This window comes from Canis lupus, chromosome 4 (assembly GCF_048164855.1).
Source record: "Canis lupus baileyi chromosome 4, mCanLup2.hap1, whole genome shotgun sequence".
NCBI classification, from domain to species: Eukaryota; Metazoa; Chordata; class Mammalia; order Carnivora; family Canidae; genus Canis; species Canis lupus.
Genome location: NC_132841.1, coordinates 70469359 through 70486278, shown reverse-complemented (window position 1 = coordinate 70486278; position 16920 = coordinate 70469359). Strand labels below are relative to the sequence as shown.

The following is a 16920-nucleotide window of genomic DNA, read 5'->3' as shown; positions in this document are numbered from 1 at the left end:
ACAAGAGGAGCAAAGAAAGAAGGTCGCATACTGTGTCTAGTGTTATGTCAAAAAAAAAAAAAATACTGCCTAAAATGTTAAGTGTTTTTTTTTTCACATGGTGAGATTTTTACTTTCTATATATTATCTGAAAAAAAAAAAGATCATCACCACACATCTCATATTTACGAGAGAGGAAAATGATAAAGATTGTCACATTTAGAGGGAAAAGGGTTTTGTGCTGAAATATAGTGGATGAATGGAGGCTGTTTAAATGCATGGGCCAAGAGTATAGAGAGTGGAGTATTGTAGTAAAATTTCCAGCGCTGTCCAGTCTGACACTTAAAATTCTCACCTGCCTTTTATTATGAAAAATTACAAATATACTCAAAAGTTGTAATTGAAGTTGAAAATGAACATCAATATACCCAACCTAGATGCTTTGATTGTTAGCATTTGCTTTATCACATCCAATTCACCTTTGTTTTTTGATGCATTTCAGAGTTAGTTACAAACACCAATACCCTATTTAATACTACATTTTAACAACCTCTCCCCACTCCTGCACCCACATACAACTCAAGACTCGTTCAGAAGCCTCCAGTAGGCTGTTCTGCATTTAAATCTGATCTTGTTTCTCATACCTAGAAACTGTTTCCAATCCAAACATGTCCAAAATCAGCTGCCCACCCAGAAAGTTTACCAAACCTTACCCTCTAGAACTGTGTAATTTGTTCAACTCATGGAATATTAAAGACAGAAAGGGAAACTATCTAATCTGGGATTGCCAACTCCAATGTTTCCAGGAACCAAGCAGTAACATTAAAAATGAGTATCTCTCATGTAAGAAGTCAAGTGGATCTGGGAATGGAAACTGACCAAGCCTCCATGTGGGGAGGCAACAAGGACAAACTAAGCTGCCCATAGAGCTTGAGAAAACAGAATTTTCAGTTGGGGTAAGGCTTCCAGCCTCAGCCTGCTGGTTCTAAGAGCCCTTTATTTACCCATCATTTCTCTTTAGTCTTCTCTGTGGGTCTAGGACAAATTTTCTAGAATAACTAAAATACTACACTGTTAAGTAGATTCCTTTTCTAATGCATTTATAAGTGCAGGATCATAGCTGTTCCATTCAATACAGACCTTAACAATAGAAAGAGTAGGGTAGATGTTACAAATGCAAAGATGTGCTATGTTTCTAGTTTTTGCAAGTTACTTGCCCAAGAAAGCAATGTTCCCTCAAGTCTGGATTGACTGCCTGTCTGTAAGGAAGAGAGAAACCAGGGTTCTCCTTGATCAAAGGGTAGGTGTGCCATCATTTCTTGGGAATGTCCTGTCAGATTTCTTTTTCTTTCTTTCTTTTCTTTTTTTTCCAATGTGTGGCTTACAAGATAATTAGGAGAATTTACCATGTGGAAGGGAAGAACAGTGAGAAAAATAGGGATGTAGAAGAGTTAAGACATATAGAAATTATACCTGGGTTTTCTTCGTAATTAATCATCAAGACACAGTCATTCTGGCTACTTTCTAGAGTTTCCTCCCTCTCTCTGTGACTTGCTTATCGAATTCAATCAATGCTTGCTTAAGTTGGCTAACTTTTACATCTACTGAGAATTGAAACCACCTAAGTTCTATATACTCAGTAGCTATAGGTGGACTTTGCTTAGAAATCCTAAGTTACAGCAATTCCATCCTCACAATCTTCTCTTTGTTTGCTTGATAATTAACAACAGATAGTTTGGAAATTCCCTTGGTCCCCCACACCCTAGGTAACTAATTTAAACAGTATGCATCTCAGCCCTATCGTGTTGGGGTAGCTATGTTCTACGATTGAAAAAACTCCACCCAGCCCTGAAATGCTGTCTCATGCAGTTGTGGGTACGTGTGATAAAATTAGTTTCTTTCGGGTGAATGTCCTCATGTGATAAAGTAAACTACTTCTCTTTCAAAGTTGTAATGATAAAATTGCTGGTTGTTCCTTGGACTATGTCTGTACATTCACACATCAAAATGTATTCATTTAAGTTAAACCATTAAGTTAAACCATTAAGTTAAACCTCAAATATTTACCTTATTAAAATGTTTTCACTATATTTTGCACAAATTCTTTCAGCTGTCATAGATCAAATTCAGCAGATGTTTATTTCAATTCTACTTCTTTTGACCTCTGCCAGGATTTACAGAAGCACTGAATTTATCGTTGGCTTATCAGTTTTTGAAGCTCAAATCAGACTATAAAACAGTAATTCTGAGCTCTGGTTTTAAAATTCCACTAGCTGATGTTAAAAAGCATAGTAAAGTTCTAAAAATGTCAATGAAAGTTAATTTTCATCGACTCAATATTTTTAAAGATCATATAACATTTTGGGGGGGAAAATGGGTCTTCTAAAGCAAAGTTTCCAATTGAAAAAAAAAAGAGAGAGAGAAACATTCTACAAATGCTTTGTAAAATTGTCCTTCTCAAAACATTTATTTTGACTTTTCATTTTGAAGGTGCTTTGTGTGTTTTACTTACACAATAAATATTTCAGAGAAACTTTGTGTAGCTTTTGTTGTGTGATAGGCATTATTCTGAAGACATTCATAGATAAACCAATGTAATCCTTACAATAACCCTAGTAGGTAGGTGTAGTTATTCATCCCCTTTTACACATGGGGAAACTGAGGTACAGGAGCAAGTAAAATATTCAAAGTCACATAGCTGATAATGGGCAACTCTGATATTCAAACCAGGAAGTCCACCTCCAGATGAGATTTATTTTAAATTTTGTTCACTAGAAGTTGACTCATTTCCATGTAGAATTCCTGAAATCCAGGGTAAGAGTTGGTATAAGTGATCATCAAAATGGGTGAGCAGGACATGAATAACTAATGCAAACTTGGACTGGATACTTGAATCGTTTGGGGAGTTTAAAAGATAAAGAGATCTAAACCCCACCTGAGCCAAATCAGAATTTTCAGCGGAGTGCCTCACACAACTGCAACATTTAAAGTTTAATATGTGATTCCAATGCACAACCAGGTTGAGAACCAGCCACTGGTTAGAACCTCTTTAGCTAAAGCTTAGTGCAGGAGACCTCAAACTTTAGTATGCAACAGAATCCACTGGAGGGCTTGCTAACACACAAGTGTCTCAGTCCCACTCCTAAGTTTGCCTGTGTATATTCCAAATTGATCATTACTTTCCCTCAGCATTTGAAAGACGTTTACTCCCCTGGCTTCTGACTTCAGTTTTGGTTGGAGAACGTGTGCCGTCAAATCTGTCATCCTCTGTAGGTGAAATTCTGTTGTTCCCTTTAAGATATTTCTTTATCTTCATGTTCCTCAGCTTTACTGTACTTGTTAGAGATGTGAATCTATTTTTATTTATCCTGCTTGGTACTGAGAGTATCCATTTAAAAAGGAGCTGACAACATTTTTGTAAAGAGCCAAATAGTAAATATTTCAGGCTTTGCCGTCCCTACGGTCTCTGTTACCACCATTCAGCTCTACCTCTGTAGCATGAAAGCATCCATAGACAGTGCACAAACAAATAGCTATGGCTGTGTTCCAATAAAACTTTATTTATAGAAGCAGGTGGCAGGCTGAATTTGGCCCACAGGCTATAGCTGCCTGATTTTAAGCCTAATAGCTTTTTTGAATTTTGCAAAATTCTTAACTATTATTTCCTCAAAACTATTGCTCTACCATTTTATCCTTCCTAGTTAGTTATTTTGTCTACAGTCCTATTAGGTAAAAGTCCCACGCTGTCCTCCATGATTTTAATTACTCTTCCAAATATTTTAAACCTGTGTCTCTCTGTGATAAATTCTAAATCAGGTTATCAACTTCATCTTTCAATCCACTAAGTTGAAGAACACTAAGATGAAGAATATCTGTGTCCAGGGTGACCAATTTTCTCAGTTTGCCCAGCACTCTCCCAGTTTTAGCACTAAACTCCTATGTCCGAGAAACTTCGTAGTCCCAGACAGACCAGGATAGTTGTTGACCCTATTCATGCCCAATCCAGGTTTTCTTACCATATACTGAATTTTTGTTTCAATGATTAAGTTTTTATTTCAAATCGGTTGTTTTCACATGTTTTTACTTAATAGCTGTCTATTTTGTTTCAAATGTTCCTATATTCTCCTATGGGTATTATTCATATATTTGTTTCTTGATTACTCCTAATTTTGTAAAGTCATTTTCAGATTGCTCTATTACCTTAATTGAAGGTAAACTCATCTTTTAATTGTTGATTCTGTTAGGCCTTTATTTCTTATCGATAGTTTTCTTCCCATATTTTAGAATTTTGTGTTGTCCACCCATTTTGAAAAGGTTTTTTTGGTTGACTGGTTCATTTTTCCATCCTACTGCCTTCTCTAGTGTTGTGCTTCTCTCTACTATCTTCTGAGGACTCCAGCCCAGAGCCAGCTCTCTACCGACAGCCAGCTGTGTGATCAGGCTCACAGTAATGCTGCACAGTTAGCATATTCATTAGCTGGCATCTTGGCCCCGGGGTCTAGCTCTGGGGCCATGTCAAGCCCAGGCTTTCTCAATTTCAGCACTTTCGTGTCTTGTGGGATATTTAGCAGCACTTTGACTCTACCCACTGGATGTTAGTAGTACCCCTGCCTCCCTTGTTGCAACAACATATGAATCCTTTCCATATATTACAAAATACCCCTACCAGGATCTGTTACTCTATTAAAATCATTACCAGTTGAGAACTGCTGGTCTATCCCAAGGCAGTTCTTAGAGGCAGATCATTTGGTCTCTTTCCACGAAGCTAGGATGAAAAATAGCATATCTATCCTTGCCCTTGGTTATAGAGAGTGATCCTAATTCAGGTTTTCAGGTTACCCTATAGGAGCTGATCTGACAAATGCTTTCATAACCTGAACCAACAGCCCAACTCACCTAGTCTCACTCACAGCCTTGTGTTTCTGTTCTGTTTCTGATACAGATATACCTTTAAGCTTTCTCATTTTATATTCTACCTATCATTGACATGTGACGGGGGCAGTGAGAGAGCCACAAAACTTTATTTTATTGACCAGAAGTTGATTCCTCTGTTTTATCTCTTTTCCCTCACTTCCCTTTAGCTTCCTATATTTTCCCTTTTCCCCCTTCATCCTTGATCAGTGGTATAGGGAAAATCAACAAAGTGGGGGAAATGTGTCATCATCAGGGTTGATGAGCTACTGGGGGAATCAGTCCAGTGTCTTTGGAGCTCCACCACACTCCACTTTACTCTTACCCCAACCTATTAAGACAGTGGTTCTCAAAGTGTGCTTCCTAAACCAGCAGCATCAATTTTACCTGGGAACTTAATAGAAATTCTTGGGCTTTACCCAAGTTTGACTAAATAAATAATCATTTAAGAATGAAGTAAAAATGAAGACATTCTTAGTCACACAAGGACCAAAATACATTGTAGGATGTATTACTCTTTTTCCGAATGGGCACCCATCTCTGCCATTACCCAGAATGCACGATGATTATGTATCCCTACATGTCTGTCCTTTTAGCTGAAGTAAGACCATGTGGGACTTACATTGGCCAGTTTTTTAAAAAAGATTTTATTTATTTATTCATGCAAGACACAGAGAGAGAGGCAGAGACACAGGCAGAGGGAGGAGCAGGCTCCACGCAGGGAGCCCGGTGTGGGACTCCATCCTAGGACTCCAGGATCACACCCTGAGCCAATGGCAGACGCTCAACCCCTGAGCCACCCAGGCATCCCTTACTTTGGCCAATTAAACATGAGTGAAAATGATACTCTTCTCTTCCGAGAAGTTTTTAGAACTAGAAATTGAGTTGGAGGGTTGTGTTCAATGGGTAATTACACTGTATTTAGGTCCTTGTTGAATAACAATGGAAATTGTTAGACAGCAGGCAAGAGCCTACGTATTTGTGTAAAAGGATATATGAATCTAGAGCAGATGAGTAAGACATAAGAAACAAACATGGAGTTTTATGAAATGTATTGACCAGTATGACAGAATCAGGAGCCTAGAAGTATAGTCACAGATAATACGGAAAATGGACATATAACCAAGGAAGCATTAGAAAGTATAGGACAAAAGAAAGAATGAAAAAAATAGTACTAAGTTTAGTTATCTACCTGGGAATATGTTAGATGACTACCTCACATCACAAGTATAAATAAAATCTTGATGATTAAAGATCTAACTGTGAAAATCAAATCTTTAAAAAGTTGAGTGAAAAAGAAAAGGTGAGAAAATAGCTTTAATATTTGAGGATAGGGAATACCCTCCTTAAAAGGACATCAAAAAACAGAAATGATAAAAGGCCTATTTTTAAATATGTTATCGTTAAGATTTAAAACTTTTATATAAAAAAGAGACACCAAAAATATAGTAAAAAACAAGCCATGGAGCACAAAATTCACAATGCACATAATCGACCCAGGATGAATTGGATAAAGATTTTCTTTTTTTTTTTTTTTTTTTTTTTGGATAAAGATTTTCTATAAATCAACATGAAAAGATGATTTGTAAGAAAATAGGCATCACGTGAAAAGAATTTACAGAAGAGGTTATGTGAATGGTCAATAAGCTTAAGAAAACATATTCTATCTTAGTAGTAACCGGGAAAACTAAAACAACAATGAAGTGGGGTTTTACATATAACAAATGCTCAGAACTCTCTTAGTAATCTCAGATGATTACCGATATAGGGATGATGTAGAGAAATGGCAACTGGCACACAGGCTGGTGAGAAGTAAATTGTTATGATGACTTTGGAGAACCATTTGCTAACATTCAGTAAACCTGAAGGTGCCCATACCCTCTATGGAGAAACATATTCATTCTGGAACTGTTTGAAATGGAAAATAATGAAACAAATTAAATGTTGGGAGAATAGGTGAACAAATTGCAATATAATTACATAGCAAGTCAATAAATTGAACCAGACCTGTATGTGTCCAAATGGATATATCTTGAAGACATACCGATGTTGGGTGAAAAAAAAGGCGTTTGGAGAAATCATAATCAAACAAAAGCAGACAAAACAATACTATATGTCATTTTATAGATATGGGCAGATGAATAAAAACAGAAAACATGGCTGGGTAGATGAGATGCTGTTTTCAGAACAGGTGTCCACCTGCTGTTGGAGGCAGGGGCATGGAACTGGGAAGGGCAAAAAGAGAACTTCAGCTTTGTCTTTTTTATTTTTCTGAAAATATGGCAAAACAGCAATATTATGACAAAGTGGTAATATATGAGAAGTTTGGGTGGTATGCGAGAATTTGTTATATTATTTGTTTTATAACATACTATACTACTTTTTTCAAACCATAATATTTTATTTTATTAAACTTTTTAAAAAAATTATTTATGAGAGAGAGAGTGAGTGCATGGGTCAGGGAGGGGCAGAGAGAGAGAGAGGGAGAAGCAGACTCCCCACTGAGCAGGGAGCCCAAAATGGGGCTCAATTCTAGGACCCTGAGATCATGACCTGAGCCAAAGGCAGATGCTTAACTGACTTAGCCACCCAGATGCCCCCATATCATAATATTTAAAAAAGAGAATGACATGAGAGGGCAGAAAGGCAGATGGAATCCAACTTGGAGAATTAGAGAAGTGATATTGGAGTTACCAAATCAAGAGCTGGAGTCCAACACCCACTTACTTTAAGGACAAGAGTGCCACATATTTAAAGTATGTTAATAATGTGCTCCAGGAAACGGCCCTCATTTCCTCCTACATGCCTCGATGTGTGGATGGAAGAGATCCCCTAGTATTTGAACCTCTTATCTTTGGCTTAAAACTTGCTTGTCATAGCATAGGATTTTTTTTTTTTTTTAATACACTAGGCTAGATCTTCTGCAGAAGGCAGATGGCCCCTTTTGCAGAAGAAGAGGATATAAGCCAGATAGTGGGAATGGGGAGAAGCATGAAGAGGTGAATAGATTTCCATTTGGGAATATTAGCATATTATTCAGGACCCTTTTAGCTTACATGATAAGAACAAGAGTCATCCTCCCTGAAAGAAGAGTTGGAAGCCCAGCTCTTAAGGGGATACTTCTAGCTCACTTTTTATGTTCTCTGATTTCCCTGGGACACCTGCTCTCAGTTGGGCTTTCACAGTAGCCACTTGAATTATTTGAAGGTCTGTAAACCCACTTCCTTCAGAAACTCTGCACTACCTATTCTCTTGTTTGACTGTGTTCATATTTGGGTCACAATTTTATTTTTTAAAGATTTTATTCATTTATTCACAAGAAACACACACACACACAGAGGCAGAGACATAGGCAGAGGGAGAAGCAGGCCTCCATGCAGGGAGCTTGATGTGGGACTCGATCCCAGGTCTCCAGGATCACACCCTAGGTGGAAGGAGGTGCTAAACCGCTGAGCCACCTGGGCTGCCCTGGGCCACAATTTTAAAAGGATGAGGGAGGAAAGTCAATATTTAGCTCCAGGCATGGTCAAGGTTGCCTGCAGAGTATGTATGTCACTTCAGAAGTAGCCCTTCTTCTTTTCTTTCTTTTTTTTTTTTTATTTTAAAGCTTATATCTATTTTATTTGAGAGATAGACAGCTCACAGATGTGAGCTGGAGGAGGGGCAGAGGGAGAGGGAAAGAATCTCAAGTAGACTCTGCTGAGTGTGGAGCCCCACAGGGCCGGGAGGGGGGGTGCTCTCTCCCAGGACCCTGGAATCATGACCTGAGCCAAAACCAAGAGTCTGATGCTTAATGCACTGAGCCACCCAGGCACCCCAGAAGTAGCTCTACTTTCAAATGTAAACCAAATAATAGCACTCCCTCCTTTTCTTAGGAGCCTCCAGTGGCTACTTGGGGGATCAAAATAAGATCAAATCCCTTGGCTGCTGCCTATTTCTTAAAACCATTCCTGGCGGGGGATCCCTGGGTGGCTCAGCAGTACGGCATCTGGCTTTGGCCCAGGGCACGATCCTGGAGTCCCGCGATCGAGTCCCATGTCAGGCTTCTGGCATGGAGCCTGCTTCTCCTTCCTTCTGTGTCTCTGCCTCTCTTTGCCCCCCTCTCTCCCTCTCTCTATCACAAATAAAAATAAATAAATAAATCTTAAAAAAAAAACAAAAAAAAAACATCCCTGGCCATTTTGTCTTCTCTTGGTTATCTTCTAGCCATCCTGGTCTTGCTGATCTGAGCTCTCCCCGTCTCACATCTTTTGCACCTGCCATTTCCTCTGCTTGAAGCAGTTCTTAACGCTGTGTTTACCTTGCCTGCCTCATTCTTGCTGTTTGGTGCAGCAGTTCTCCACCCTCGCTGGGCCCCAGCTCCCACCTCAAGGTTTTGATTTAACTGGTCTCAGTTGAGGCCTTGGGAACGTGTATGACTTAGAAGCCGCTCAAGTGATTGTCACATGCAGCCAGTGTTGAGAACCAGTGCTTCAGTGTAAACAGCACTTTATCAGAGACCAGAGCCATAAAGAGGATGCTCCTTTCTATGCTCTATCTCAGCTCCTTATTTATCTCCTTCCTGAGGTCGCTATATCGTATTTTACTTGTTCACTCTGATTAGCTTTTGATCTATCACTTCTACCAAACAGTGGTTCTCTGAGTGCCTGGATCAGCAGCACCTGAAAACTCATTAGAAATGCAAAATCTCTGGCCCTAGTCCCTGGCTGAGATGCATATTAATGTTTGAGACCCACCGTACTAGGTAAGGGGAAGCTCTCAGGAGCTTGGACCCCATCTGGATTGCTCCCCCTGCATTCTCGTTCAGACCCCAACATGGCATAGAGGTTCAACAGGCCTTTGTTGAATGATTGAGCAGGTGATAGCACATCTCTTTGGTCAGTGGCTCACATGTCAACGGAAAGTTGGATGAAAGGAGCAAAACAGACAAAAACCCCCAAACCAACTTTTACTCCATTTCTTAAAATCTTCTAAGCTTAGTCACAAAAGATTTTTTCCTCACTCATCATAAACATATAAAAATTGGTACATTATTAGATATCTATTCTTCCTTTTTTTTTCCCCAGAAAATTCAGCAAATTGAAATGTACCTAGAATCACTTGTCATGTAGATGGGTATCATTCTGTTTTTTTTTCAATTTTAGGACTGTGAGGTGAACTAATTTGTCTAAGTTTACAGATCAAGTCAATTTCCACAGGGGCTGATGTTTGAGAATGAGAATCCTATTGCCATGTTCTTCTACTTCTAAAATGTGGAATCATGTTATAAAGAACATGGGCCAACTCCATACCTTTCCTGAGCAGCAATGTGTATAAATGAATATATTGCCTATAATACCATAAAGAAAGAAAAATAAGACACAGTCGAAATGTCTAACCATATGGAAATGATTAAATCGTGGAAAAATGATTCATCATGAAAAATTATATCATAACCCATCTATTATTTGAGATATTTTAAATAAAAAAACAGGTAAGGAAATGGGTTAAAAAGTAGGACAGCATTAATAGAAAAATCATATTCATAAAATATATTTTAAAGTAAATATATATTTAAATACATTTAAAAATATATCTTAAAATGATGAAGTATTTTAAAATGATGAAATTCTAGAAAGATCTGTACCTACTTCACGATGATCACCCCCAGGTATTGAAACTACAGAAAACGTTGTTTCATTTCTGCATATGTATATTTCTAAGAAATATTCTCTAATACTATGTGTTACTTTTGTAATAGGGAGCTGGTAATCCGAGAAAACATTGCTTATGTATTGTACCAAATACACACTATCCAGTTAAACTTTTTTTTTCTGGTATTATCATCTCATTTCCCCCAAAAAAACCCAAGTAACTCTATAAACATCACTTATTTTTGAAAAAGCTATCAGTAATTAAGGTCAAGCCTTCTTGTAAGAATTTGGGACCTGAAGACCCAGTTGGAAACACTTCCAGGCCAGGTAAGTCCCATCCTGACAGGTGACTGTCTTTCTCCCCCACAGTAGCTGCAGGTAGGATCCATGGGCCCCCATTTCCTCCGTGGCTGTGCATTCTTCCCTGCTAGGACCTGAACCTCTGATTCTCTGTCTTCTCCTCCCTTTCTCCTCTATGGCAAGGTCATTCTCTCTGGCCTCTGTACTTCCTAATTCTGGCTCAAGAGTCTCCTGACTTACAAACACATCCCATGAACCCCTGGTGCTCCAAAGCCCCACTCCATCCCCCCACTGTGTCCCTGCAGGAGTCATCATCTCCATCCCTGTCTTTTCACTATGGGCTGGCAAAGCAAACAATCCCCTTCCTTACAAAGAGAAGGGGTGGCCAAGTGTCCAGTCTTCTGGGCTCTGGGGGGTGAAGGAGGGGCTGCATGGGATAGAAAGTGAGCTCTCCTCTAGACTCTGGGAGCATGAGAACACTCCGTGTATGAGAACACAGGCAATCATTACAGAGAAATAATAGGAAGCCGTAGCAGAATACTCACACTGCAGTTCCGCAACATTACGCGTTAAGCGAGCTGTTACGGTACAATCAGGAACCCAGTCACAATTCTAAGTGTGCTCCAAATGATGACCTTAACTAACTCTGGGAACACAACCTGCCCCTAAGATCTGAACGATTTGGGTTTTGTTTCCTTCTCTGAACTAAAATAATGAAATGCACTTTTAAACAAAAGGGCTCCTTTATAAAATCCACTGTGTTGTCAAATGGCTCACAGTAGCAGCAGTACTGCCCACCCTTTATCATTGGGGTTCTCCTCTGGGATCCCAAACACTTACAGTAGGAAACTTGACTACGTTACTGATTCTGGCACCTTGCTGTCTTAAGAGGCAAAGACAAAGAATGCAGCTTTTCTTTCTGTAAGTCATAGCCCTTCCTCTATTCTGAAGGCTAGAATCAGAAACGGGAAATCCTGAAGCCACAGACTTTCAACTGGCATAACACTCAGCAGCTTTATATGCAAACAGAACAGAGGGTCAAGCAAAAATTCCAAAGGATAGGAGGACGTGGCTGAGAAGCATCCCCACCCCTCTCTGCTCTACGTAGAGAACATGAGATGTTTGCCAGGAGACCAGGGAAAATCATAAAATCTTTTACTTACCATTTTATTGAAAAGAGTGGATGTGCCTGGCACACGGTGACCATGAAGATGCTGTACTGGGGTCAGTGAATGTGCAAGTTGGCTTTGCAGAGTGCACTTCCTTTTTTGAACTGTGTGGTCTGTCCAGCCTTCACACATTGATATGTAAGGTTTATTTGCATGTTATCTCAGCCTTCAGAGCATTTGTATAACTGACTGGGTTTATTAAGTTATTATACTTTAATAAAATGAGAACAGGTGGAGCTTTGAAGTCTGAAAGATGCCATGGGATTTTTAAAGAAGTGTCTGGAGGTTACATTTTGTGTACATGATTATTTTATATAAAATCTATATTTGTGAATCTATCTATGAATGAATGAAGGACACAATTTAAAATGTTAATAGCTGTTGACTTAGGTCAAGGTTTTATTACAAATAATCCTTGTTTTGTACTTTGCTGACTTTTCTATGTTGAGTATTTAGTATTTGTTAAAAACATAACTATAATCTTAAAAAGAACAAAGGGAACATGACAACAGTCCCAAATGTATTTAAATTGTCTCACCAATATTTAAATGGTGGAGGCATCCATAAGCTTATCATAGGATGACATTCGTTTCATCAAAAAAATATAAATTTTATGCCAATCTGGCTTTATATGTTAGGTTATTAACAATTTTTATTAGCATCAGATGCCTCAATCTTTCTGCTGGTAAACTAGATATATTCTTAAAGCATTGTGTTTGATCCCAGATCCCACAATTATCTGTAATACCTGTCTGAACACGTTCTGGTACAAGGATTTATCTCATTTATTTTGAATACATAGCCTGAACTAAAGTAATTTCAAGGGCAGAAGATCAACTTTGTTGCCTCTTGACGAGTAAAGGTAGCTGATTTCTTAGTTTGGGTTGTGAATTTCTAGATCTTCTTATAAGTACTACCATCTAGCAGAGGGGAACCAAACTTTTTCACTTGACGCTAAGCTAATACAAATTACTGCCATGACACTACAAATCCTATATTAAAAAGTTCTATATTAAAAGTTCTATATTAAAAAAGATGTCCCCTATTATTTATTCATTAAAATGAATATGTTTTTCAAAATGAAGATGTGATTAGAAATATGGATAGAATCATTGCCAGGACAAAGCATGAAGATGGAGCAGGGGTGAGTTCCAGAGGTGGAAAAGAATCTGATACTGTCTTGAAGCCTGCAGATATTTTAAAGAGGGAATGGTCAGAAATTAGGTGGGTAGTTAGGAATCTGAAATTGCAGTCTCTGGCACATAATGAATACTCAACAAATAAAAGGAGGAGGATGACCAAAGTAAGACAGGTATAGGAAAGGCATGCTTTTAGATCTAAAGCATTTGTCAGCAGAAGGCCTTGACGTGGAGACATTCTTTAGCTTAATCAAAATGCCTCTTATCTACTATCTCCTGAAATAGTTTTTTCATAGAGCAGGTATAGTTTAGTGTCTAAAGAAATGGTTTTCAACCTGGTTGCACATTAACATCACCTGGGATGCTTTTAAAAATCCCAGTTTCCAGGCTTTACCCAGACTGTCAAATCAAAATCTCTGGGTTTAAGACACAGTCATCAGTATTTTTTAGTTTTCACAGAAATTCCAAGGTGCAGGTAAGCCTGGTCTCTAGAAGGAGGAGCAGATGACTCCTGCTACCAGATGGTGGACAGATCACTAGGCAAGCTTTGGAGGTAGAAATAATCCTGACGCTCTGACACCATTGACTGCTGAGTTTAACAACACATTTTAACTATGCAGTACGTAACAATTACTTATTCTTGGTCATTCTATGATTTTCTCTCTGTACCAGCAAGTTGGACCAAAATTACACCATGAACAGAAATCTAGCAATTTCCATTAACAATGTAGCTGACTGGATAAGTCTCTGGTTAAGAGAACTTCAAATTTCAATTCGTTTGTTTGAATTCCACTTCAATTTATGCTTATTTCCGAATGAAAATTAAGGTAAGTTTTAGTTGCTACTGACATAAATTCGGCAGTGTGTCAAAAACATATACTTAAGAGAAGTAGTATGATTAAGAAAAAAACAGTAAGGACTCAAGCTCCCAACCCTAATCCATCCTCCACCATTGAGTTTTAATTTTGGAGCATAATCACTTTATTTAAAACCATATATCAAATATCATGTATGTGAGTATATTTCCTGTGAAGTCAGCTAAGTACCTAAGCCCCTAAGAAGGAAGATGAAACAGGAAATGCAATGAAGATGACAGACAATAGAGAGATACCATCTCAAGAAGATAAAGTTCTATTTTTCTGATATGGGCACTGCAATTATTCCTGCTAGCGAAAGGGAGAAGTAGCTCAGCGGATGCAAAAGTCGTTAGAATTCTTTAACTACTTGGGCATGCATTCTCTTTTCCTAAATTTGCATTCTAGAGAATGATTTTTGTTTAGGCAATGGTAAAATGAGTCCGCTACTTTGGTGTTCACCAAAGGTGAAAGCTAGGGGGAGACAGTGAGGCCCCAAGTTGTGGGGTGGATCTCAGAAACCAGCTTCATTTTTTAAAGTCAATTGACAAGAAGATGGAGGAAATAGCACTAATAAAAATTTAGGTAACACTACTTACTGATCATTATTTGAAGATGATTAGCGTAGGGGATTAGAATTACTTATAAACATAATAAACTTAAACTTTAGTATAAAACTTATAAACATAATTTCAGCTTTATAAACCAAATGGTTAACATTTTAGAGAGGAAACACATGATCACTTACTTTATGTGTCCAACACTAATATGCCCGGACAAGACCCCAGAGGTAGGAGAATAGAGGCATGTTTAGTCTCACCTCTTCCAGGAAGCCTTCTCTTCTGTGCACTTGCTCTTCTCCCCCTTTTTCTGAACTGCAGACTGCACCACAAAATGAAGCTCTTTGGTATGTTTGCCTTTTATGGTTCTCCCATTGTATGGGCTGCATTAAGTTTGGCTCGCTAACTATATTTGAAACTCTTCCAGTGTGAATTAATTTGCATACTTCCTTCTGCCATGCTAAGATCCTAGAGCAACTTATTTTTCTAAACTTTTTTTCTTTCCTTTTTTTTTTTTTTTTTGCGCTCATGGGTTCCTTTCAGAATCTGATAAAAAACATTATACGGTTTTGCACACTAATTCTGCATGTGTGCAGCCTCCCTTGAAGCCCATTATTTAGGAGAAGCTGTGGAAAAACTCTTGGCAAAAATATTATCAGATACTAGGAGATGGTCACTACATTACTGCTCTTTGAGGATGAAATTAAAACATAGAAATGCTGAGTGACCTCTTGAGATTTCACACTGGAAAAATGGTCAGCTAAAACCTCATTATTTTGTAAACTTGTCTTTTTCAATCAACGTGAATCTGAATGGTGCCAGCAAAGAACAACCCAAACTCACAAAATAGATTCATAGAAATTCAAGGAAATTAGTCTCCCTGTTAGGATAGATATGGAATAGCCAAGTGAAAAGTAGCAGGAAGAAACCAGGATAAGAACAGGCATGTTTAAAAAGGGTGTGCAAGAGGAAATGAGCTGTTCCTTGGTTTGGCTTATTTCTCTTTCACTTTTTGTTTTGAAAACAGAGTGGATTTTCACTCTTGTACTTTATATTTTTGATAAAAGCAGGCTTTAACCCATTCAGAACATCAATGCTCTGGAAGAAATAGCTATTTTTTTAAAAGATTTTATTTATTTATTTTAGAGATAGAGTGCGTGAGCTGAGAGAGGGACAGAGTGGGAGAGAGAAGGGAAGGGAGAGAATCCCAAGCAAACTCCATGTCCAGTGTGGAGCTCAACACAGGGCTCAATCTCAGCCCCTGAGATTATAACCTGAGCTGAAATCAAGAGTCAGACACTTAACTGACTGAACCACCCAGGCATCCCTCAAAGAAATACCTTACCAATCAACTTTAGTAAAAACTGAGCTCACCTTCCAAACAGGAGGATAGTTCTCATCATATTTCAATAGGATGAGTAAATTGTATTTAAATTTAAGGAAAGCAGAGAAAAATTTTCTTTGCAACTTAAACCCAACCCCAGGCAAACATTTACTGATCTCTAAAAAGAACTGCTGAAACAGGACACTGGAGAAATAATCTAAACTTTATTTAAGGGGTCTTTTATCAAACCAACTAGCTTGGAAAGCAAAGAGACCAAGAACAAAGCTTCTAGAATTCTGTTGCATATTAATTTATTTATTACTTTCTTTTGCTCTTTTGGTTATAATTTTTATCTTCCTCTCTCTTGGGTTTAAGGGGGCTTGTAAGGGTCTGCAGAGTCTCTTGAATCCTGCTCTTTTCTACTCATGGCTCTCACTGTTGTCACTTACTAGATCTCCAAGACAAGGACATTTAACTGACATCATCAAAATACATACTCTCATGGGTTGGTCATTGGGCTTAACAATTTGTTAATAAAAATTTGTATTTTAACAAATAAAAGATCATACATGAAAAATCTATTTCTGCTTTTATCTTTCCTCATTCATTCATTCATTCATTCATGCATTCATTCCCAGTTCCCTTCCCAAAAGTAAGGTTAGGCCAGAAAGAATGGAAAATAAATAGACGTGTCTCAGGATCTAGTAGACTCAGAGAAGATGACAAAGGGAAAAATGGATCTCTCCACCATTCCTTGAATTCTTATTCTTTCCCGCTGTCAATTAATTGCAGGTATGAATATACTCATTTCCTAGTTTGTTGTCTCTTTAATTTAAAGATAGGAATATTTCTATTTCAGTATAGGATAAATATTGGTGAAGACTTACATTCTTTCCTTTCTTTTTAAAACATACCTAATTGCAAATCTTTGCCAAAAAAATAGGCAAGAAGCTTACCTAAATATAAAATTATCTATGACCTAAAATAAAATTAGCCATACCTGAGTATAACCAGGTGACAAATTTCTTTTGTTCAGAAGAATACAAATGTT

The 16920-nt window shown here is 38.1% G+C and overlaps 1 protein-coding gene across 5 annotated transcripts in view; it reads right to left on the bottom strand.

Annotated features, from left to right (window-relative positions):
• Positions 1 to 14953, bottom strand: part of FYB1 (FYN binding protein 1) — a 150604-nt gene extending 135651 nt beyond the window's left edge. For 2 of the 5 annotated variants that reach the window (XM_072824822.1, XM_072824824.1), the window contains exon 1: positions 14806 to 14949. In XM_072824822.1, the coding sequence (XP_072680923.1) occupies positions 14806 to 14934 (129 nt within the window). In that variant the 5' untranslated portion in view covers positions 14935 to 14949. Of the gene's footprint in view, positions 1 to 11986; positions 12114 to 14733 lie in introns of those variants that run through there. The other 3 variants (XR_012030228.1, XM_072824825.1, XM_072824823.1) reach the window with 3 other exon arrangements.
• Positions 14954 to 16920: the final 1967 nt, after the last annotated feature.